The sequence below is a fragment of the Colobus angolensis genome, unplaced genomic scaffold, assembly GCF_000951035.1.
Source record: "Colobus angolensis palliatus isolate OR3802 unplaced genomic scaffold, Cang.pa_1.0 Scaffold57, whole genome shotgun sequence".
NCBI classification, from domain to species: Eukaryota; Metazoa; Chordata; class Mammalia; order Primates; family Cercopithecidae; genus Colobus; species Colobus angolensis.
The window spans coordinates 6625601-6651124 of NW_012119265.1; the positions used below are offsets into that span (position 1 = coordinate 6625601).

Consider the following 25524-nt stretch of genomic DNA (forward strand, 5'->3'; position numbering starts at 1 on the left):
TTTTTTTTTTTTAGACAGGGTCTCACTCTGTCACCCAGGCTTGAGTGCAGTGGCACAATTTTGGCTCACTGCAACCTCTGCCTCCCTGCAACCTCCACCTCCTGGGTTCAAGCGATTCTCCCATGTCAGCCTCTGGAGTACCTGGGACTACAGGTGCATGCCACCATGCCTGGCTAAATTTTGTATTTTTAGTAGAGACAGGGTTTCACCATGTTGGCCAGGCTGGTCTTGAACTCCTAGCTTCAGGTGATCCACCCTCCTCGGCCTTCCAAAGTGCTGGGAATTTTGTTTGTTTATTTTTTGAGACGGAATCTGGTTCTGTTGCCCAGGCTAGAGTGCAGTGGAGCCATCTCAGCTCACGGCAGCCTCCTCCAGGGTTTTCAAGTGATTCTCCTGCCTCAGTCTCCAGACTAGCTGGGACTATAGGCACGTGCTACCATGCCTGGCTAATTTTTTTATTTTAAGTAGAGACAGTGTTTTACCATGTTGGCCAACCTGGTCTCGAACTCCTGACCTCGAGTGATTCACCCACCTCAGCTCCCCGAAGTGCTGGGGTTACAAGCATGAGCCACCACACCTGGCCTCAATGCTGATTTTTATCAGTCAAGCCAAAATAATAACTCAGATGGAGGAAAAATACATGTGAGCAAAGCTCTTTACTTCCTATGAACACACACTTCCATTACCACAGACTAAAACATTCTGCCATCTTAGACATTCCAGTTCTTAAGGATTCCTAATTTAAGAGATTATTGCGTATTTAATTTTTATATTCTCAATACAAATTGCTTTTAATTTATTCCCAGAAAACGCATTTGTAAATAATTACATTTTAATCTTAATTTGATATTTTATTAATATAAATTAATAAATCATTTTAATTTTTTACAGCCTGTCAGAGTTGTTCAGTATAATATCAATACAGAAGAATTATATTCCTACCTAAAGGATTTCATCCACATACTATATTTCAGGTAAGAGACATTTTGTTTTCTAACTTTTATGATTAGATAGATTTTCCTAATGCCATAGTGATAATTGGTTGTATTACATCTGAGGCACACCCCCCCAAAAAAATTGACTTCTATTGCCATTTTTACATGCTTATTTTCAAACTTTTCAAAAACATATTTGAAGACTAGAAAACTGGCAGACTTAAGGAAATATTAAAAATGAAATGTTCATTAATGAAGTGAACTGATAATTAAATTATTCTACATTCATACAGTGAAATACCATGCAGCTCTTAAAAAAGAGTTCTGCATCTGTATGTGGTAGAACAGGAAGGTACTACTTCCTGTGTGTGGTGTGTCGGATATATTGATAAGTGAAATAAGCAAGTTAAAGAACCACATCTATAGAATGAATATTTCTGTTAAAACATACCCCCATACATTCATAAGAATGAAAAAAATATACAAACTTCTATCAGTGGTAGTTCTGGGTAGTAGGAATATAAGGTTCTTGTATTATGCAGGTTTTACATGTCATAATATTTGGAGCTTTGTGAGCATATACTACTGTAACCTAAAAAAAAGAAAATATCACCAGGTGCTGTGGCTCACATCTGTAGTACCAGCTACTTGGGAGACTGAGATCAGGGGGATGGCTTGAACCCAGGAGGCCGAAGTTGCAGTGAGGTGACATTGTACCTCTTCACTCCAACTTGGGCAACAGACCCAGATCCTGTCTCAAAAAAAAAAAAAAATTATGTAATGGCTCAAGTTGGTAATCATAGTAGGCTATAATTTTAGGTTTCTGAGATAAATAAGTTAATGAAGTTCCTAGTACATTGCATGGTATGTAGTAAGAGGTCAGAAATGTTATCTTTCTGGGGTAATAAAATGAAGATGTCTTTTTGTGATAAAGTATCTTAAGGTAGTACAGTTTCACTATTCTTAACAAATTGTATGACTTACCAAAATGAATAAAAACTTTTACTTAATTTTAAAGCCAAAACTGTCACTTTTCAGGCATCTATTGGTGAATCCCAGAGACCGCCGAGTTGTGATTATCGAGTCGGTATTATGCCCTTCTCACTTCAGAGAGACACTCACTCGTGTTCTTTTCAAATATTTTGAGGTACCTGTCTTTATATCAAATAAGTAAATTGCTTTTGAAATAAAAAGAGAAGCAGTAAAAGTCTTACTAGTTTTTAGGGAATCTTTCTTCCCTTTTTTTTTGTTGGTAGGTACTCAAAACTTAAACTAATAAAAGCCTTCATATTTTGTCTATTTTATTTTATATGGCACACAGTGTAGTTGGGGAACCGGATGACAGAAGAGTCTTCAAATTGGCCATTTATTTTCTTCTTTTGTATGGTTATTTCATGCTTTAGCATTTCATCCAACACTTACATAATTGGAGATTTCTTTTTATTACTGTTTGTTATTTATTTTAATATAGGTTTTTCTATTTGGGGACTTTTTTTCAGAATTAAAAGGTATATTCTGTGCTGTGGACTTTGTGATATATTTCTTCCAGATCTTTCTGGCTTCCATTGTTGAGTTATACTGTTCTGAATTTTGTCATTTTAGGCTTCAAATTCCTTTGAAATGGAATATTCAGTGTCTCCTTTAGAGTAAGTCAGTAATGCCAGGGATGAGACTTACCTCATGATATAAGTAGTATTACCTGTAGCTTTGATTTTATAGAAGTCAGGATTATTTTATGACCAAGAATATGTTTTAAGATTAGTGTATTTCATAGACCAGAATCTTAATTATTCAAATTTTTTTAAATCTCTGCCTTGAAATTTAGGTTTTATCAGCAAGGGAAAATGAAAGATTATATGTGTTAAGTATATAAGAAATTTAGCACATATAAATGTATTTTCTTACATTCTACTGAATTCAAAACATACCTAATACCAAAAATCACAATGTCTTTATGAGGTAAAGGCACTTAATATTTCTTTTTTTTTTTTTTTTTTTGAGACGGAGTCTTGCTCTGTCACCCGGGCTAGAGTGCAGTGGCCAGATCTCAGCTCACTGCAACCTCCGCCTCCCGGGTTTACACCATTCTCCTGCCTCAGCCTCCCGAGTAGCTGGGACTACAGGCGCCCGCCACCTCGCCTGGCTAGTTTTTTGTGTTTTTTAGTAGAGACGGGGTTTCACAGTGTTAGCCAGGATGGTCTCGATCTCCTGACCTTGTGATCCGCCCGTCTCGGCCTCCCAAAGTGCTGGGATTACAGGCTTGAGCCACCGCGCCCGGCCCGGCACTTAATATTTCTAAGTTGTAGTTTTGTAAAGCAGGTACAGGGAATCAGGTTGCATAGCCTCCAGTACTTACTGATGTCATGAGTCCAGGAATTTCATTTGCAGCAGGGAGAACATAAAGCAAAACAAGAAGTTGTGTCAGCTGTTATCTGAATAAAGTGGAATATTCTCTGTATTTATACTTAGAGTTTGTGTTAATATCCTTATCTTCTGTATGACTGGAATACCTGCTTTATCTATTTAGATAAGGGAAATATAGCCATTATTTTGTCTGCCATTCAATTATGATGGACTCTCATATTTTGATTGAATATCTAGTATTTGGGATGCAACCAGATCTGGCAAATTCTTACCGAAAAAAATGTCGCACAGAGCCAACTATTTGTATATTTTGTTCTTTGGTTTAACTTTAACTGCCAATTATAGTTCAATTAGCCAGATGTGGTGGCATGCATCTATAGTCCCAGCTACTCAGGAGACTGAGGTGGGAGGATTGCTTGAGCCTAGGAGTTCGAGGCTGCAGTGAGCTATGATTGCACCACTGCACTCCAGCCTGGGCAATGGAGCAAGACTTTGTCTCTAAGAAAAAAATAAAAATTTAAATAAAAAAGAAAAAGTAAAAATATGTAGTTTATATTACAAACTTTGCAAATAAAGATAATAAAGAATTTTTTTTCTCTATTTTCATCTTAATGGTAAGGGCATCTCTCTATTTTTTTAATTTAGCATCTTCCTCTAAATTTATGTTTCTAGAACTTTTCTCTCTCTCTCTCTTTTTTTTTTTTTTTTGAGACAGAGTCTTGCTTTATTGCCCAGGCTGAAGTGCAATGGTATGATCTCGGCTCACTGCAACCTCCGCCTCCTGGGTTCAAGCAATTCTCCTGCCTCAGTCTCCCTAGTAGCTGAGATTACAGGCAGATGCCATGACACCCAGCTCATTTTTGTATTTTTAGTACAGACTAGATTTCACCATATTGGTCAGGCTGGTTTCGAACTCCTGACCTTAGGTGATCCACCCGCCTCAGCCTCCCAAAGTGCTGAAATTACAGGCATGAGCCTCTGTGCCCAACCTCTAGACGTCTTCTTTTATCCCGTTCAATTTTCCCTTCCAAAAGAGGACAAGAATAAAGAAAAATGCCTCTTAATTGTCATTTTGGAATGAAACAGTTGAGCTGTTTTTATTACAGTGTATTTTGGTTATTGAGTGAATTTATATAAATCAACAAACTAGTTCTTAATTACTCTCATAAGATGGTGGAGTAGGTATCACCATATAAGTTAATATAATGTTCCTATGAATTTTTTCAAATATATTTGAATATAAGGCAGATACCTTCAAATAATGACACTCATTCTGATTTTGTTGTTTTGATTTCGTTATTTTCTAGGTTCCATCTGTCTTGCTTGCTCCAAGTCATCTAATGGCTCTTCTGACGCTTGGAATTAATTCTGCCATGGTCCTAGATTGTGGATATAGGGAAAGCCTGGTGTTACCCATATCTTTTTTGTCATCCAGCCAACTTTGGAGTTTTTACTCTACTTTAACTAAAATAATTAGGCTAATTACAAATGATTTGTATTGTACTGAACTATTTTGGGTTACTGTGTACAAATATGAATTTCAATGTGGAAAAAGTTCACAGGATTGTAAGACTTAAATTTACTTTTTGTAGAAGTTACTATCATTTGGTCCCAGGATATACTCCAGGAGTATACCTCATGAATATTACGTTCAGTTTTTAAAAGAAAAATCAGGATGTGTCAAGTTGACTAGGATAGTCAAGTTTTAAGAAAAAAATCATACAAAGGGTAATTGGAGAAACTGAAATGAGAACATTCAATCCAGAAAGATTTCAATAGCTGAAGAGCTCACTGGCGCCTGTAGTCCCAGCTACTCCGGAGGCTGAGGCAGGAGAATGACATGAACCCGGGAGGCGGAGCTTGCAGTGAGTTGAGATCCGGCCACTGCACTCCAGTCCGGGCGACAGAGCAAGACTCCGCCTCAAAAAAAAAAAAAAAAAAAAAGAATTGTCCTAGTGGACATTGCTTTATTGAAAAGGATGTTGACGTGCATGAATGTAAGACTCTTGCAATTTTGAGATCTACGTGTATATTTATTAGAAAAAATATTCATGGAAGGAAATTAAGACTCATTAACTTTTAAGGAATTTAATCAAGCAGTAGTGTTTTTTAGTGTAAAGTACTTTGTGTTTAATTCTTAACCGTGCAACATGAGTAGTAGTATTCTCATTACATAAATGAGAATATTGAGAGTTGGGATGGGTAGTTGACTCCTCTTCTTATGAACATGTAGCCAGGATATAAACCCATGTCTATTTCCAAAGCTGATGTTCTTACCAATATACTTAGCAAACACACAGTAAATATTGTTTACTTCCATCAACTCTGTCCTGTAGAAATATAATGTGGGCCATGTATGTAATTTAGAGTGTTCTAGGCTGGGCGCCATGGGTCACACATGTAATACTAGCACCTTGGGAGGCTGAGGTGGGCAGATCACCTGAGGCCAAGAGTTTGAGACCAGCCTGACCAACTGGTCAAAACCCCATCTCTACAAAAAATACAAAAATTAGCCGGCTGTGGTGGCACATGCCTGTAATCCCAGCTACTCCAGAGGCTGAGGCAGGAGAATGGCGTAAACCCGGGAGGCGGAGCTTGCAGTGAGTTGAGATCCGGCCACTGCACTCCAGTCCGGGCGACAGAGCAAGACTCCGCCTCAAAAAAAAAAAAAAAAAAAAGAATTGTCCTAGTGGACATTGCTTTATTGAAAAGGATGTTGACGTGCATGAATGTAAGACTCTTGCAATTTTGAGATCTACATGTATATTTATTAGAAAAAATATTCATGGAAGGAAATTAAGACTCATTAACTTTTAAGGAATTTAATCAAGCAGTAGTGTTTTTTAGTGTAAAGTACTTTGTGTTTAATTCTTAACCGTGCAACATGAGTAGTAGTATTCTCATTACATAAATGAGAATATTGAGAGTTGGGATGGGTAGTTGACTCCTCTTCTTATGAACATGTAGCCAGGATATAAACCCATGTCTATTTCCAAAGCTGATGTTCTTACCAATATACTTAGCAAACACACAGTAAATATTGTTTACTTCCATCAACTCTGTCCTGTAGAAATATAATGTGGGCCATGTATGTAATTTAGAGTGTTCTAGGCTGGGCGCCATGGGTCACACATGTAATACTAGCACCTTGGGAGGCTGAGGTGGGCAGATCACCTGAGGCCAAGAGTTTGAGACCAGCCTGACCAACTGGTCAAAACCCCATCTCTACAAAAAATACAAAAATTAGCCGGCTGTGGTGGCACATGCCTGTAATCCCAACTACTCGGGAGACTAAGGCACAAGAATCACTTGAACCTGGGAGGTGGAGGTTGTACTGAGCTGAGATCGCACCACTGTACTCCAGCCTGGGCTACAGAGTAAGACCCTGTCTCAAAAAAAAGTAAATAGAATTTTCTAAGAGCCACATTTTAAAAGGCACTAGAAAAGATGAAATTAGTAGTATATTTTATTTAACCCAATATATTCAAAATACTCAAATATTCCATCAATACAAAAATTATAATGATGTATTTTAGTGGGGTTTTTTGGTATTAAAACCTTCTAAATTTGGTATGTAGTTTAGTCTTAGAGCACATCTCAATTCAGACTAGCCATATTTCACGTATTAAGTAGCTACACAGGCCTAGTGGCTACTTTTATCAGCTGCCCCAGCTGTATCTAATGAATTGTGCGTGGTCATGTGTGTATGCGTCTTTTTATTCTGTTTTCTTTGATGAAGAATATGAAAAAAAACTTACTCTTTGATTTTTCCGTAACTATGTTAAAAATAAGAAATAAAAATTTGTCACTAAAGCATATTTAGAACAATACTGCAGAAGGTGAGGAAAATATCAAGGAAACCACATTTTGTCTCCTAAAATAGTAGTATCCTTGACTACTCTATAGATATATGAAGGAATCCCAGTTCTAAATTGTTGGGGAGCACTACCCCTAGGAGGAAAAGCTCTTCACAAGTAAGTTTCTTGGAATTTAACATATTCATTTCACCTGTGTCACAAAAACAGTTGCTAATCTGTTGATCAGTGATCAATAGAGGGCTTGTGATAAATAGACAGTGAATTTTATTTATTCCACCCTCTATTTGTTTCCGGTATATTGATTTTTTAAGAATAAACCAGTTTTTTTAATTTTGAATTTTGAATTTTGTGGGTACATAGGTGTATATATTTATGAGGTACATGGGATGTTTTGATATAGGCATGCAATGGGAAATAAGCATATCATGGAGAATGGGGTATCTATCCCGTCAAGCATTTATCCTTTGAGTTACAATCTAATTACACTCTTTACATGATTTTAAAATGTACAATTAAGTTATTGTCTATAGTCACCCTGTCGTGCTATCAAATAGTAGGTCTTACTGTTTCTATTTTTTTGTACCCATTAATTAACCTCACCTCCCATTTATCCCTCCACTATCCTCCCTGGCCTCTGGTAGCCATCTTTCTACTCTCTATGTCCATGAGTTCCATTGTTTTGCTGTTTACATCCCACAAAAGAGTGAGAACATACAATATTGGTCTTTCTGTGCGTGGCTTATTTTGCTTAACATAATGATCTATAGTTCCATCAGTGTTGTTGCAGATGACTGGATCTCATTCTTTTTTATAGCTGAAGAGCACTCCATTGTGTATATTTTTTATTTTTTATTTTATTTTTTAACTTTTATTAAGTTTAGAGGTACATGTGCAGGTTTATTACATAGGTAAACTTATGTCTTGGGGAAGACCTTTATTATTATTACTATTATTGAGATGGAGTCTCGCTGTGTCACCCAGGCTGGAGTGCAGAGGCGTGATCTCAGCTCACTGCAACCTCCACTGCCTGGGTTCAAGCGATTCTCCTGCCTCAGCCTCCCAAGTAGCTGGGACTACAGGCGCGTGCCACCACGCCTGGCTAATTTTTGTATTTTTAGTAGCAATAGGGTTTCACCATGTTGGCCAGGCTGTTCTCAAACTCCTGACCTCAAGTGATCCACCCGCCTCAGCCTCCCAGAGTGCTGGGATTACAGGCGTGAGCCACCATGCCTGACAAGAAGATCATTTTTATTTAAATCATAATAATTGGGCTGGGTGTGGTGGCTCACGCCTGTATTATCCCAGCACTCTGGAAGCCAAGGCAGGTGGACCACCTGAGGTCAGGAGTTCGAGACCAGCCTGGCCAACATGGCAAAACCCTATCTCTACTAAAAATACAAAAATTAGCTGGGCATGGTGGCGGGCACCTGTAATCCCAGCTACTCGGGAGGCTGAGGCAGGAGAATCACTCGAACCCAGGAGGTGGAGGTTGCAGTGAACCAGGATTGCGCCACTTAACTCCAGCCTGGGTGACAGAGTAAGACTCTGTCTCAAAAAAAAAAAAAAAGCATAATAATTTATTATGTAGTTAAAAGTATGAAATAAGAATATCAGTTTCAAGATTTTAATTTCAGTAACTTTTTTTTTTAAATTTCAGAGAGTTGGAAACTCAACTGTTGGAACAATGTACTGTTGACACAAGTGCCGCTAAAGAACAGAGCCTTCCCTCAGTGATGGGTAAATTCATTTTAATTGGTTTAGGAGTGATTTACACTCTATTTTTATTTCTTCAACTTATATTTTAATCTTTGTTCCATTGCATGATTATGCTCTTTTCTCCCCATGCCACTCTGATGGCACTGCTTCAACTATAAGCTCACCATTGAACTTTTAATCACCAAATTCAATAGTTTGATTTTAGTCATCCTGTCCAGAACTTTTGACACTGTGGATCATCATGTACACTTGAATGCTTTCTTCTCCTTGGCTTTCAGGATTCTTTTTTTTAGTAGTTGTCTATTACTTCCCCAAATATTCCTCTGGCTTCCTCTGCTCTTGCTTTCTCTACTGGTATTCCACTAGGGATCTAGTGTTTGTTCCTTCTTTTTCTCTACTGGCTTTTTCAATGTGATCTTACCTACTCCCACAACTTCTACATCTGCATGCTGTTGATTCTCGAATGTGTCACTGGGCCTGATCCTTCTTCTGAACTTGATACTCATATTTCCAACTGATTATTAGAGACTGCATGTCTCTAGGCACTTCAAACTTAAGATTTCCAAAAGTGAACACATTATGTCTTTCCTCAAATTCATTTCAATTATTAGATAAAGATAATAACATCTTCCTTGTCTCCCATTTTACAAAACTTTGAGTTATCATAGCCTTTCATTTCTTCTTCAGAAATCTCAGATCTCATTTTTTTTTTTTTTTTTTTGACCTTCCACACCATTGAACACCTGAGAGCAAAGACATTGTTTTAATCTAGGCCCTCATTTCTTGCTTAGATTATTAACAGAAGCCTACTCTCTGGATGGATTCAGTCTGTTTCACACTGTTGCCAGGAATAACTTTCCACAAAATATTTTTATGCTTTTGAGACAGGATCTCACTCTGTTGCCCAGACTGGAGGGCAGTGGTGTGATCTTGGCTCACTGCAGTCTCCACCTCCTGGGCTCAAGCCATTCTTCAATCTCAGCCTCCTGAGTAGCTGGGACTACAGGCGCGAGCCACCACTCCCAGCTGATTTTTGGGGGGTATATTTTGTAGAGATGGGGTTTCGCCATGTCGTTCAGGCTGGTCTCGAACTCCTGAGCTCAATCCACCAGCCCCCGCCTCCCAAAGTGCTGGGATTACGGCCTGAACCACCATGCCCTGCCAATTTTTCACAAAATAAATATAACTACATTGCTGTTTTGCTTGAGAATTTTTGTAAGCTCCTACAAGTTAAAATCCAAATTATCTATTGGATATAAATGTTTCTTCAAAATCTGAGTTTGTTCTACCTCTTATCCTTAGATCACTAAACTTTATCCTTTGTTCCTTATTAAATCTTCAGTAAATTTCTTACAGTTGTCGAGGCACCGTGAGTCCTAGCACAACCCTGTGCTTTCATTTATTCTTTTTCTTTCCCTGGGATGTTTTTCTTTGCCTAGTTGGGTTTTTGATCCCTCTGCATGACTCAGCTGGAATGTCACCTTAATGGTGAAACTTTCCTCATCTTCCCTAAGCAGAATAAATTGCTCCTCTCTGTTAAGCCCTCGGCAGTAATTTATTATAGCACATATGCCACATTCTCATTTGCCTGTTAACTTGCTTGTTTCCCCCAGGAGACTTTGAGGATCCCTGTCTTATTTATTTTTCAATCTGCAGCACCTAGTATAGTGCTGGGGCATTGAATTTATGTTGGAAAGCCAGATTTTCGGGACACTTAGGCATACCTATGTTTTCCTGTTGTTCCTTATTGATAGTTAAGTTAATAGCATTTTTCATTCTGTAGATCCAATTATAGCTTTCAAATTCCAGATAACTTTGTGATGTCTTAGTATATTTTGGTGACAGGTAATTTATAAAAGGTCTTCAAAGATAATAAATTCAGTATAGCATCCCAAGATGTTCTTTGTAAAGGTCTTTAAACCCAGTAATATTTCCATAAAATTTTAAGTGATACATTCTTGGATATTCTTTTTCTAGTCCACCTTGTACTGATTCTAACCTTTCCCTTTAATACTCCTCACAATCTGAGTCTGTGATAGCCATGCAGTCCTACAAAATTGTGGAATCAAATCATAAAAATATTTGCCAAAGCACCCACTTAGTAGGATCAGAAATGCAAAAAAAAAAAAAAAATTCAGGCCAGGCACAGTGGCTCATGCCTGTAATCCCAGCACTTTGGGATGCTGAGATGGTAGGATCATGAGGTTAGGATTTCAAGACCAGCTTGACCAATATTGTGAAATCCCATCTCTACTAAAAATACAAAAAAAAAAAAAAATTGGCATGGTGGCATGTGCCTGTAATCCCAGTTACTCGGGAGGCTGAGGCAGGAGAATCACTTAAACCAGGGAGGTGGAGGTTGCAGTGAGCCGAGATCGAGCCATTGCACTCCAGCCTGGGTGACAGAGGGAGACTCCATCTCAAAAAAAAAGAAAATGCAGACGAATTTAAAATGTCTCTTTTCCAGGTTCTTAGCAAAGGTTACATGTAAGTCTGAGATATGCTTGAGTATCCTTAAGTGAATTTTGAATGAGCCTCTTTCATTTACTGTTTAGAACTTAGTTTAAAATTGAATATATCATAGTAACTCAAAAAGGCTAAACTAAGTACACTGATTGGAAACGTACAGTTTAAACTATATACCAACATGTTACGCTTCTTATTTTCCTAACTGAAATGTAAGTGATTTTTTAGAGCTAGAGCCAGGGAATGCCTCTTGTTTCTATTCTTTACTTGCAAAATTTAAATAATTATGATTATTTGCCCCTTATGATTATTTGCTCCTTATGATTAAGGAGCTCCTTCCCAAAGCAGCATCTACTCTTAGCTAAATTAAACTCTTTATTTCCAGGCCTGCCTTACCTTTGCCTAAAGAAAATAGTTTCTCATATTACCAGATTTCTTTGACACATGTTAAAATTTATATAAATGTTCCAAGAGAGAGCATTGAAGTTGTGGAATGCTGTAGGTTTTAGCACTTATTTTTAAATTGCAGGTTCTTACAGTCAAGTTACATTTCTCTCATCTATTTATAACCAGGATTAAATCTTATGGCATATCTTTATCCTCTTAATAAATGTTAACACTTAAAGATAGGAAATCTTCAAAAATTTTTTATCAAGTACTGGCCCCACAGGTAAAATAAAACTTTGAACATATTATAACATAGTGTCTGTTTGTTTATAAACTATGTATGTACTATTGTTACTATATTATGAAACACAAAAGTAAGCCTTTGGAAAGGATGAGATAATAAAGGTAATATAACAAATAATTCTAAAGTTATACTTACTAAAGGTAAAAATCTTTTGCCATATAACTAAACATTAAATGTGCTTTTTTTTTTTTGAATTATGGCTTAACATTTTAATGGTGTGGTTTCTAAGTTTACCTGATTTTAATACTTAATTTTAATGGCTCTCAGAACTGAAAGTTATAGCTGACAACAAATGTAGATCCAGGTGGAAGAAGGCTATAATTATGCTTATTAAATGATTTATTTTCAGCTGTAGATGTCTATCTTCTCTGATATCAATAATTCTTATAAATCAATGAAAATATTTTTACATGTTTTTTTACAGTGGGTTAAAAATTCTTTTTTTTTTTGAGTCGAAGTTTGGCTCTTTTTGCCCAGGCTGGAGTGCAATGGCACGATCTCAGCTTACCCCACACTCCTCCTGAGTTCAAGCAATTCTCCTGCCTCATCCTCCTGAGTAGCTGGGATTACAGGCAAGCACCACCACACCCAGCCTTTTGTATTTTTTTGTAGAGATGAGGTTTCTGCATGTTGGTCAGGCTGGTCTTGAACTCCCGACCTCAGGTGATCCACCCACCTTGGCCTCCCAAAGTGCTGGGATTACAGGTGTAAGCCACCGTGCCTGGCCCCAAGGTTAAAAATTCTTAGTTTCGAAGACTTTAGGTGAGAAAATTTTGTTTCTGAGACAGATTTTTGGCAACAAAATTTTATAACGATGGTAACATATCCAAACATTCACTTTCCAAAGGCTCCCTGTATTGCATGAAGATAGATATACTTGGTATCCTTAGGTGAACTTTGAATGAGCCTCTTTCATTTAGTATTTAGAACCTAATTCAAAAAAGAATGAATAGGTACTTTCTCACTCATTTTTAAAATGTCACCTTTACCTTGAAGGAAAAGATTAAAAGACTGTGTGTGGTACATTTTTTTTTTTTTTAAAAGAGTCTCGCTCTTTGCCCAGGCTGGAGTGCAGTGGCGTGATCTCGGCTCACTGCAAGCTCTGCCTGCTGGGTTCATGCCATTCTCCTGCCTCAGCCTCCTGAGTAGCTGGGACTACAGGTGCCTGCCATGTGTGTGGTACTTTTTAAAAAATATGTTAGCACATTACTGACAACTGTTTATTATCACTGGAAAGATAAACTTGAAACTTCAGTTTTTTGCTTCGATTTCCATGGTTTGTCTTGGCTTTCAGTGATGGTATTTCTTCCCTAAAACAAAATTAAATTTTTCTGTTAGACTTTTTGAGAAAATTATAGTAGTTGTATTTTTAAAATTTTTTCTAAATTGAAAAATAAAAATGTGAAGGCAATTTAATAGACTGTTTTTAATTATTGTTAAAGTTTTATAATTCTAAATGAAATTTTTTTTTAGGTTCAGTTCCAGAAGGTGTCTTAGAGGACATTAAAGGTAAAGTAAGTTCTCATTTTTGTCCCTTTCGTCCTTAAGTGTTAGTTTAGAGGGCATATGCTTCTAAACAGACAGATAGAAAATATATTCATAATATCATATCCTAAAAGTATTTAATATATAGACTATGGGATACTCTAAGTACAAATTCCAATTTTTTTTCACACTTAGGGAAGCTGTGGCATAGTGATGATGTGTTACTGAAGCAGCTTCTGAATTGTATAGAGTATACAGGGTTACCAGGGAACCTAGTATTTTGCAGTGTGAAAGAACAGTTAAATTGCTTAAGAAAGCTACTGGTTTGATTAGTATAATGTTTTTTACTCTAGTTTTCCTTATACATTTTTCTAAAACATTCCGAAATTGTGACCAAAGTACTACACAGTACATTGGATTCACCTAAGTGAGATTGCTTCTACTTTGCTAGAGTGAATTTCTATGATAATGTTCAAATTAGTATTTTTGTTCACTGAAATAAAATACATTTAAAATATAATCTTCTTCAATACTTGGCATGTCATTAATGTTAATAATTTAGGATGCTTAATAGATAGACAGTAATGGATTTTAGAGTTAAATGAGAGCCTGAGATAAATCTAATACAGTTGGGGCTCTGAAATGTTAAGTTATTTGTTCAGTGTCACACAAGTAGGTAGGGTTAGAGCTATGGCTACAAAATACATCTTGCTTTCCATTATATTACTTAATATCTTTTATGTGTTTTAATTACCTAAATTCTTTTCAATTTGTTATAAAATTTCAATCATTTGTACTGCTTATTACAGTAGTTCAAATAATACAGAAATATCTCAGGTAAAATGGTTTCCTTTCCTCTCTTCCATTTCTATCCTCCATGATACAACAATTGTTGACGATGTGGAGTGTTTTCTTTTCATATGGCCTCCAACCTGTGAAACGATGTTTAACTCTACCATTAGTCAGGGAGACATCAGATTGGCAAAAATTTGAAAGACATCTGGTATTAGTGAGATTGTAGGAAAATGAATGTTTATTAGTAGTAGTAAGGATTGCAAACTAACCTTTTTGGAAAGCAATCTGGCATATTTATTAAAATTCGAAGTGTGCATCCCATCTAAAAAGGGTTATTGCATGAAGTTTGGTAACTTCATTATAAGGAATGTTATGTAGCTATTAAAAGAAGAGCTAGAGTATTGATTTGGAAGAAGGTCCATAATGTAAAGGAAGAAAGCGTGTTGCTGAAGGTATGTACAGTAGAAACCCTTTCTGTTAAAAACAAATATGTAGGCTGGGTGTAGTGGCTGGCCCCTGTAATCCCAGCACTTTGGGAGGCCAAGGCAGGTGAATCACTTAAGCCCAGGAGTTCAAGACCAGCCTGGACAATGTGATGAAACCCTGTCTCTACAAAAAATACAAAAATTAGCCAGGTGTGGTGGTACAGACCTCTAGTCCCAACTATTTAGAGGGGTTGAGGTGGGAGGATCACTTGAACCTGGGATCTCCTGGCGGAGGCTGCAGTAAGCCAAGTTCAGACCACTGCATTCCAGCCTGGGTGACAGAGCAAGACTGTCTCAAAAGAAAACAAAAACAAAAAGTAACATGCAGCATACACATATTCATTGTATTGTGTGATCTTGAATGGGGAGGCAGAGGTTGCAGTGAGCCAAGATCATGCCATTGGACTCCAGTGTGGATGACAGAGTGAAACTCTGTCTCAAAAAAATAAAAATAAAACTTTTAGCCAGGCATGGTGGTACACACTTGAAGTCCCAGCTACTTGGAAGGCTGAGGTGGGAGGATCACTTGAATCCCAGAGGCAGAGATTGCAGTGAGCTAAGATTGTGCCACTACACTCCAACCTGGGCAAGGGAATCTTGACTCCATCTCAAAAACAAAAAAAAGATCTCAAGGCTAGGTATTTACTTTGCTTAGATAGTCACGAGAACTTGAATAAAATATAAAACATACAAGTAGCTTTAGCGCCTAGCTCACTATCTAGCATAGTAGCATATTGTGGATTCTCTACACATGTGGTTTGAATTAGTGAATGAAATTCACTACACAGTGTATTATGAAAAGAATTGTGTATAATATATATATCAATATGCATTATATCATATATATTATGCATAATTCTTTTCATAATGTATATGGCTAACATGCTTTACGAGTAATACAACCAAGTTGTCGAATTTCTTGCATTTAACATCAATTTTGTCTCTACTTTAAAAAAAGTATTCCCTAACTACCTTGAAATAATTTTTTTTTTTTTTTTTTTTTTAAAAAAAGTATTCCCTAACTACCTTGAAATAATTTTTTTTTTTTTTTTTTTGGAGACGGAGTCTAGCTCACTGCAAGCTCCGCCTCCCGGGTTTACGCCATTCTCCTGCCTCAGCCTCCCGAGTAGCTGGGACTACAGGTGCCCGCCATCTCGCCCGGCTACTTTTTTGTATTTTTTTTAGTAGAGACGGGGTTTCACCGTGTAGCTCAGGATGGTCTCGATCTCCTGACCTCGTGATCCACCCGTCTCGGCCTCCCAAAGTGCTGGGATTACAGGCTTGAGCCACCGCGCCCGGCCTTGAAATAATTTTAAGCAGCTCATTATAAAAACTACTTTGCAATAGAATTTTTAAAAGAAAAAGTTTTTGACATACAAAAAGTAAAGTGATATAGTAGAAAGAAAGTGGTAGTGTTGGGGTGTGCTAACGAGGAACAATCATTACAAAAATCCCAAAACTAAGGAGTGTTACATTGCAACTAAGAGCAAAAATTGGCATTGTACCAGCCAGGCACAGTGGCCCATGCCTGTAATCCCAGCACTTTTGGAGGCCAAGGCAGGTGGATCACTTGAGGTCAGGAGTTCGAGACCAGCCTGGCCAACATGGTGAAATACCCCTCTCTACTTAGCCGGGCGTAGTGGTGGGTGCCTGTAATCCCAGCACTTTGGGAGGCCGAGACGGGCGGATCACGAGGTCAGGAGATCGAGACCATCCTGGCTAACATGGTGAAATACCGTCTCTACTAAAAATACAAAAAACTAGCCGGGCGAGGTGGCAGGCGCCTGTAGTCCCAGCTACTCCGGAGGCTGGGGCAGGAGAATGGTGTAAACCCGGGAGGCGGAGCTTGCAGTGAGCTGAGATCCGGCCACTGCACTCCAGCCCGGGGGACAGAGCAAGACTCCGTCTCAAAAAAAAAAAAAAAAAGAATCAGAGAGAGGGAGAAAGAAAATCTGGTTTGAAGAAATATACTATTCAGTTAGAATAACTATATTTTTATGATGGTAAAATTAATTTTTGTTGTGGTTCTCCTTGTATAAGAGATGTGAAACAACAGTTTCTTTAAAAATAATTTTTTAAAAATGAGGTTTTATACAAGATGAATGTACAACGTGTCTTATGACACTTTAGTCAGTGAAAAAGGTTGTTTTTTTGTTTTGTTTTGTTTTTTTCTAGTTCGGTTTTTTCCTTTGAGACAGAGTTTCACTTTTGTTGCCCAGGCTGGAGTGCAGTGGCACGATCTCAACTCACTGCAACCGTGCCTCTCCGGCTCAAGCAATTCTCCTGCCTCCACCTCCCAAGCAGCTGGGATTACAGGCACCCACCACCACACCTGGCTAATTTTTTGTATTTTTAGTAGAGACGGGGTTTCACCCTGTTGGACAAGCTGGTCTCGAATTCCTGACCTCAGGTAATCCGCCTGTCTCGGCCTCCCAAAGTGCTGGGATTACAGGTGTGAGCCACTGCACCCAGCCAAAACAGATTTTTTAATGAACAAATTACTGTTAGCTAACTAAAGATGGAAATAGGGTTTATAAAATCCAAAGGAATAGATGATTAGCATGTTCACTTGAATAGAATTGTTTTAACTGGAGTGTAGGTTCACTCTGTTCAGTTGTAATCAACTAGCCATAACAAGGTCTCCTTTTCTTCCTTTAAGTGCGTACTTGCTTTGTAAGTGATCTGAAGCGAGGACTAAAAATCCAAGCAGCAAAATTTAATATTGATGGGAATAATGAGGTAAGTTTAAAAAAAAAAAAAGCGTCTTTTTGCAAAGGTTACAACATGTGTGGACTTATGTTTATGATATTTATATTTCAGCGTCCCTCCCCACCCCCAAATGTTGATTATCCGTTAGATGGAGAGAAGATTTTACATGTCCTTGGATCAATCAGGTTAGATCTTAATTTTAATGAGCAAAGTAGTAAATGAAAATAAACTTTTGGCTTTTAAAAATATTTGTATGAGCCTTTATGTCACTATTGCCATTTTAACAGTTAAGTGTTTATTGTTAAGCCTTATTATTCATGATTTATTTTATTCAGCTTTTTTTTTTCTTTTGAGACAAGATCTTGCTCTGTTGTCCAGGCTGGAGTGCAGTGGCACTATCTTGGCTCACTGTAACTTCCATCTTCTGGGTCCAAGCAATTCTCCTGCCTCAGCCTCCCAACTAGCTGGAATTACAGGTGCCTGCCACCATGCCTGGCTAATTTTTATATTTTTTAATATAGACAGGGTTTCAACCATGTTGGCCAGGTTGGTCTCAAACTCCTGACCTCAGGTGATCCGCCTACCTTGGCCTCCAACAGTGCTGGGATTACAGGCATGAGCCACCGTGCCCTGCCTATTCAGCTTTTTAAATTTTTAAAAATTAAAAAAAATATATTATCTCCTATTTATCAAGGTAACTGAGAATTAGTTCAATTCATGAAACTAGCCATTCTTTGAAGTGGGGCAGGAAGTATGACACTTTAAAACAGGGGTTAGGCCGGGCGCGGTGGCTCAAGCCTGTAATCCCAGCACTTTGGGAGGCCGAGGCGGGCGGATCACAAGGTCAGGAGATCGAGACCACGGTGAAACCCCGTCTCCGCTAAACATACAAAAAATTAGCTGGGCGCGGTTGCGGGCGCCTGTAGTCCCAGCTACTCGGGAGGCTGAGGCAGGAGAATGGTGGGAACCCGGGAGGCGGAGCTTGTAGTGAGCCGAGATCGCGCCACTGCACTCCAGCCAGACAGAGCGAGACTCCGTCTCAAAAAAAAAAAAAAAACAAAAAAAAAACAGGGGTTAGCAAAATATTGCAGTAAAGGACCAGATAGTAAATAGCTCAGGCTTGGCCAGGCGCAGTGGCTCATGCCTGGAATCCCAGAACTTTGGGAGGCTAAGGTGGGCGGATCACCTGAGGTCGGAAGTTCGAGACCAGCCCGACCAACAAGAAGAAACCTAGTCTCTACTGAAAATACAAAATTAGCTGGCCATGGTAGCACATGCCTGTAATCCCAGCTACTCAGGAGTCTGAGGCAGGAGAATTGCTTGAACTCGGGAGGCAGAGGTTGTGGTGAGCCAAGATTGCACCGTTGCACTCCAGCCTGGGCAACAAGAGCGAAACTCCATCTCAAAAAATAAAATAAAATAAAATAAAATAAATAACTCAAGCTTTATGGGTCAATATGGTCTCTGTTGCAACTACTCAACTCTATAGTTGGAACACAAAATTAGCTATAGAAAATATTTAAATGAGTGAGCATGACTGTGTTCCAGTAAAACTTTATTTGCAAAAATAGGTGGTGGCTGGATTTCATTCTCAGGCCATATTTGCTGACTCCTGCTTTAAAACTTTTTGTTAGAAAGAATGCATTTTTCCAAATATACTCAGTCTTTAGGACTTAGTAATTCGCCGTTTATTGATTTGACTATTCTGTCTGATGATCCATTATAAGTTGTTGTTAAGGACTTACATAATCATATTAGTAACAATATAACATTTGTTTATAACGCAACTTTATAAAATTTATATTGTAAAAGTTTCCTTGTAAAATATAAGGTCAGAAGATTCACAGAAAATTATTATTCTGTAACATATTGAACGTCCTATTAGGCTTTGAATTAATGTAGAGCTTGAAGTATTGAAAGAATGAACATAAATATATGGAAGTTAAAGACGGTAGGACAGGGTAGCGAAAGAGTAAGAATGTAGTACTTTTTGCTAGCTATCTTTATATCATTTTAATCGCCTATTTAAGTTGTGTTTATTAAATTACTTTTTAAAATTTTCTCCTGATTGTTTATTGGATCTCAGTCTAAAGAAGAAGATAACTATTTAAAGAAATACAGAGACCAGGCATGGTAGTTCACACTTGGTTTTTTTTTTTTTTTTCTTGAGACAGAGTTTCTGCTCTTTTCGCCCAGGCTGGAGTGCAATGGCACGATCTCGGCTCACTGCAGCCTCCTTCTGGGTTCTAGTGATTCTCCTGCCTCAACTTCCTGAGTAGGTAGGATTACAGGCACCCACCACCATGACCGGCTAATTTTTGTATTTTTAGTGGAGATGAGTTTCACCATGTTGGCCGGGCTGATCTCAAACTCCTGACCTCAGGTGATCCACCCGCCTCCGTCTCCCAAAGTGCTGGGATTATAGGCGTGGGCCACCGTGCCTGGCTGGTAATTCACACTTGTAACCTCAGCACTTTGGGAGGCGGAGGTGGGAGAATATCTTGAGCCCAAAAATTCAAGACCAGCCTGGGCAACATAATTTGAGACCCTGTCTCTACAAAAAAAAAAAAAATGTTTTTTAATTAGCCAGGCATGGTGGTACACACCTATAGTCCTAGCTCTTTAGGAAGCTGAGGTGGAAGGATCACTTGAGCCCAGGAGTTTGAGGTTACAGTGATCTATGATTGTACCACTGTACTTCAGCCTCAGTAACAGAGTAAGACCCCAGGATCTGGCCACTGCACTCCAGCCTGGGCGACAGAGCGAGACTCCGTCTCAAAAAAAAAATTTTTTTATGTAGAGATGGGGTCTCACTCCGTTGCCCAGTTGGTTTCGAACTTCACTTAAGCAGTCCTCCCGCCTTGCCCTCCCAAAGTGTTGGGATTACAGGCATGAGCCACCGCCCCCAGCTCCCCATCTCTATTTTCTTAAAGAAAAAAAAAAGGAAATTCAATCGACATGAAATCATTGGTTCCAAAAACATAGGAAAATGCATTGCAAACGAAGGAAGCCAGTATGTCTCACATTCCAAACTCAGTTATTTATGTTTACTAACGTGTTTTTTGTGTTTTGTTTGTGTGTGTGTGTGTGTGTGTGTTTTGAGGTGGAGTTTCGCTGTTGTTGCCCAGGCTGGAGTGCAATGGTGCGATCTTAGCTCACCACAACCTCTGCCTCCCGGGTTCAAGCAATTCTCCTGCCTCAGCCTCCCGAGTAGCTGGGATTACAGGCATGCATACCACACCCAGCTACTTTTTTAGTAGAGATGAGATTTCTCCATGTTAGTCAAGCTGGTCTCGAACTCCCAACCTCAGGTGATCCGCCTGCCTTGGCCTCCTAAAATGCTGGGATTACAGGTGTGAGCCACCGTGCCCAGCCTAACATGTTGTTTCTGCCAAAAGGTATAGTTCCATTGAAACCTTCTAATTAGACACAATACTGACCAGTAGTTGGTTGGTAAAGCAAAAGAAGGGTTATTTAAAGTAAAGGACCATTGTAAAAAATCATATACTAAACATTTTATTTTAACTTAAAATTTGTGTGTATTTATGTTTTTCCAAGACCTATTCTTTGAGGCTAAGTCTACTTATAGAGTTCTGACTTAAAATTATAATAACCAGTAAATCATAATTTATGATTTCCAGCTTTTTTGTTCTTTTTCTAAGTACAGTAAGAGCTTAAAGTTACTAGGAATCAGTCTTGGTACAGAATCCATCTAGTTGGCTGGGCATGGTGGCTTATGCCTGTAATTGCAGCATTTTGGTAGGCCAAGGCGGGCAGATCACTTAAAGTCAGGAGTTTGACACCAGCCTGGCCAACATGGTGAAACCCCATCTCTACTATTTACAGAATCCATCTAGTTATTTTCTTCTAGACTTTTACAGTTGTTTCACCTATGTTACAAATATTTTTAAAAACTAACTTGTCTTTCCAAAGCTTTCACATTCATGGAAAGAACAACTTGTTTTCTACCTTAATATTTCATTGGTTAAGAAATAGTTGTTAAGTTATATAATTTTAATATCAAATCAGCTGACAAAAGATTTGGAAATAGAAGAGTGGATCTTTGTAAGCATGCAGCTTAACTGGTGGAAGAAGTCTGCAGGCATAGTGGCAAGGGCCTGACCAGCTATGCCTATTCAGCATACTGTAGGCCTCAGTTAGTATACTTTAGTGGTGAAGTGGAAAGAATTAGCTAGTAGATTGAGTCTCATGAAGAGGATTTTATGTTTTGAGAAGAATTTTTAAACGCTTTAAAATACTTATGCATAATATCCCGATTTTATAAAAAATAGAGTTTATACCTGTATGTGCATAGTTAATTTTGTATTGTATTGGTTAGGATTTGGTTTGGCCACAGTTATACAAACCTGAAAATAGTGTCTTCAACAAGTTAGAAGTTTATCTCTCATTTAAAAGAAGTTCAAGGCTGGGCGCAGTGGCTCACGCCTGTAATCCTAGCACCTTGGGATGCCAGTGCTGTTGGATTGCTTGAGCCTGGGATGCAGAGGTTGCGGTGAGCCGAGATTGTGCCATTGCACTCCAGCTTGGGCAACAGGGCAAGACCCTATCTCAAAAAATGTGAAATTAAAAGAAAAGAAGTTCAGAGGTAGATCATCCAGGGATGATATTATCGTCTCATATTAGAGACCCAAACATCTTTCCATCTTTCATCTCCGGGATGTAGCCCTTGTCCTTGAGGTCCAGGATGGCTGCTGGAGTTGTAGCTACCATGTTTTTGTTTCAAGCAAGTAGTCCTAAGAAGGGAAAGAAGAAAGTGCTTAACTCTTAATTAAAAGTCCAACATAGGCTGGGCACAGTGGCTCATGCCTATAATCCTAACACTTTCGGGAGGCTGAGGCAGGCAGGTCGCTTGAGGCCAGGAGTTTGAGACCAACCTGGCCAACATGGCGAAACCCCACCTCTACTGAAAATATACAAAAAATTAGCTGGGCGTGGTGGCACAGGCCTGTAATCCCAGCTACTTGGGAGGCTGAGACATGAGAATCACTTGAATCTGGGAGGCTGATGCGAGATCACACCATTGCACAGAGCGAGACTCTGTCTCAAAAGGGAAAAAAAAGTCCGACATACTACCACTGCCTCTATCTCCTTGTCTGGTACTTAACTACATCTAGTTGCAAGAAAGACTGTTTTTTTTTAAGAGACGAGGTCTCACTATGTTGCTCAGGCTGGTCTCGAACTCCTGGCCTCAAGCCATTCCTCTGCCTCCTGAAATGCTTGGATTATAAGCATGAGCCATTACATCTGGCCAGAGGCTGGTAAATACAGTGTTTTAACTAGTGGGATGGGTTGGAGGCACAATATATCCATCTTAAAAATTGAGTTTTATCTTTTTTTATTTTCAAATCCTACAGATTAACAGGCAGTAGTAAAAAATAATACAGAGAGGTCCCATATACCCTTTCAGTTTCTCCCAATGGTTAAACATCTTATATGACTATAATATGATATCAAAACTAGTGAATTGGCATTGGCATAAAGTATATGTCAGTTCTGTGTTATTTTATCATATATAGATTTCTACAGTCACTACAACAATGGAGATACAGAACTATTGCCAGACAGAAAGAAAAATACTGCTTGATCTCACTTGTATATGTGGAATCTAAAAAAAAGTGAAACATCTAGAAACAGAGAGTAAAACAGTGGTTGTTAGGAGTTGAGAGGGGAAGGAAATGAGGAGAGGGTCAAAGGACACAAACTTGTAGTTATGAGTGATGAATAAGCCTAGAGATCTAATGTACAGCATGAGGACATTAGTTAGTAATACTGTATTCTATACTGAAATTTTGCTAATAGATTTTGGGTGCTCTTACTGCTTATGGAAGGTGATGGATAGGTTAGTTTGCTTGAATGTAGTAATCACTGTGTATGTGTGTGTGTGTGTGTGTGTGTGTGTATATCAAAATATGTTGTATACCTTAAATATAATATATATAATTTTTTTAAAGATATAGAACTCTTTCATCACCACAAAGATCTTCCGCATGCTACCAAAAAGTAATAGAGTTATTTTAATTTGAGAATAAACTGGAAAATGGATATTTTACTAAGCAACTGGTGATCCTTGTATTATTTTAAAAAAGAAATGGGGGGGGTGGTTGCTTATAAATCTCTTGTATCACCAGCTAATCTGCTTGTTGAATCTTACTATTATAGAATACTATTTCTTTTCTTAAGTTTGGGGAGTTATAATTGGACACAAAATAAGTGTAAATGTATACATAATAATAGTAACAGCTAATAATTTAGGCAGACCCTGTACTATTAACTCATTGCATCTTCACCTCAACCCCTGAGGCAGGCATTGTTATCCTCTCCATTTACAAATGAGAACAACTTGTATTTTAATAATTATTCTTTGTTAATGTAGTATTGGTACTTAAAAATACTATGTAAATGGAAATCATGGTATATTCTGTGTAATAATATGTGACACCAACGGAAAGCTCTCTTTTTCAAATCCCATTAGAGATTCAGTTGTGGAAATTTTTTTCGAACAAGATAATGAAGAGAAATCAGTTGCCACTTTAATATTGGATTCCCTTATACAGGTATTTTATCTTGTCAAAAAAATTCCCTTTATTATCACAGTCCTTTAAAGAAAAATTTTAAATGTTATTTTAGGCAACTAGCAATCCTTGTCACGTTATTTTTAATATGTGTCAACAACTAATCTGCTTATTGAATTTTATTGATTTTTACAGAATGCAGTCCTTTTTTAAAACTTTTTAAACTTTTATTTTAAACTTTTATAGTTCATGAGTTTTACTTTGGTACTGAGAAATGGCATCTACAGCATTCCAAACCCCAGGATAATGAGTGCCATGGACATGTGCTTATTTATTTATTTATTTATTTATTTATTTTGAGACAGTCTTGCTCTGTCACCCAGGCTGGAGTGTAGTGGCATGATCTCGGCCCACTGCAACTTCTGTCTCCTGGGTTCAAGTGATTCTCCTGCCTCAGCCTCCCAACTAACTGGGATTCCAGGCGCCCACCACTATGCCTGGCTAATTTTTGCATTTTTAGTAGATACAGGGTTTCACCATGTTGGCCAGGCTGGTCTCGAACTCCTGACCTTGTGATCCACCCACCTCTGCCTCCCAAAGTGCTGGGATTACAGGCGTGAGCCACCGTACCTGACCTTTTTTTTTTTTTGACAGAGTTTTGCTCTTGTTGCCCAAGCTGGAGTGCAATGGTGTGATCTTGGCTCACTGCAACCTCCACCTCCTGGGTTCAAGTGATTCTCTTGCCTCAGCCTCCCAAGTAGCTGGGATTACAGGCATGTGCCACCATACCTGGCTAATTTTGTGTTTTTGGTTAGAGATGGGGTTTCTCCATTTTGGTCAGGCTGGTCTTGAACTCCTGACCTCAGGTGATCCACCTGTCTCAGCCTCCCAAAGGGCTTAGATTACAGGCATGAGCCACCGTGCCCAGCGACGTGCATTCTTTTAAGAGCCAGGACCAGATTTTTATTTAGTACCTAGTGTGGTTTATGGTTCCTTCCACTTCAGGGTTGTATCGTATTCAATTTTAAATTCCACAGGACATATGGTAATGATATGTCTCTTTTTTTTAATGACTATGTAATTATAGGAGTTCGCATGAAATACCATTGCCTTGGAAGATAGGTTTGCCTCTAGGGCTCCATTCATTGAAGGACCTTATCATTGCTAACTCTTAAAGAGAACTGATGTAGAACCATAATTTTTCTAGGAGTGTTATCTTCCCACTTAACAACTGGCACTTGAATACACCTTAGAAAAATGAAATTTCCACATATTTCCCTTACCCCAAAAAAGAGAAGTTATTTCTTCTCATGCTCTTTGCCCTACTTAATCATTGCTACCCTGACAGTGAGAACACTCACATATTACTGCCGTATACCCTATAGAATGTAAAATTCTATGCTATTAGAATAGAATTAATTTTAAAATAGATTTTAAAATATTTAAAATATTTTAAAATCTTTGAAGTTTATGTATATATTTGGCAGTATTTTTATGGTGGTTATACTTGCTTTGCTACATGAAAGA

The 25524-nt window shown here is 38.3% G+C and overlaps 2 protein-coding genes across 2 annotated transcripts in view; one reads left to right on the forward strand and one right to left on the reverse strand.

The window, feature by feature from the left end:
• The window catches only part of LOC105526021 (chromosome unknown open reading frame, human C14orf37), a 318003-nt gene that overhangs the window by 216119 nt on the left and 76360 nt on the right, over nucleotides 1–25524 (reverse strand). The window lies entirely within an intron of this gene.
• ACTR10 (actin-related protein 10 homolog (S. cerevisiae)) overlaps nucleotides 1–25524 on the forward strand; it is a 33699-nt gene that overhangs the window by 5308 nt on the left and 2867 nt on the right. The window contains exons 2-11 of the mRNA XM_011961980.1: nucleotides 892–974; nucleotides 1974–2082; nucleotides 4607–4713; nucleotides 7205–7273; nucleotides 8775–8854; nucleotides 13464–13499; nucleotides 17415–17494; nucleotides 17576–17649; nucleotides 23958–24039; nucleotides 24244–24320. Of these exons, the coding sequence (XP_011817370.1) occupies nucleotides 892–974; nucleotides 1974–2082; nucleotides 4607–4713; nucleotides 7205–7273; nucleotides 8775–8854; nucleotides 13464–13499; nucleotides 17415–17494; nucleotides 17576–17649; nucleotides 23958–24039; nucleotides 24244–24320 (797 nt within the window). The remainder of the gene's footprint in view (nucleotides 1–891; nucleotides 975–1973; nucleotides 2083–4606; nucleotides 4714–7204; nucleotides 7274–8774; nucleotides 8855–13463; nucleotides 13500–17414; nucleotides 17495–17575; nucleotides 17650–23957; nucleotides 24040–24243; nucleotides 24321–25524) is intronic.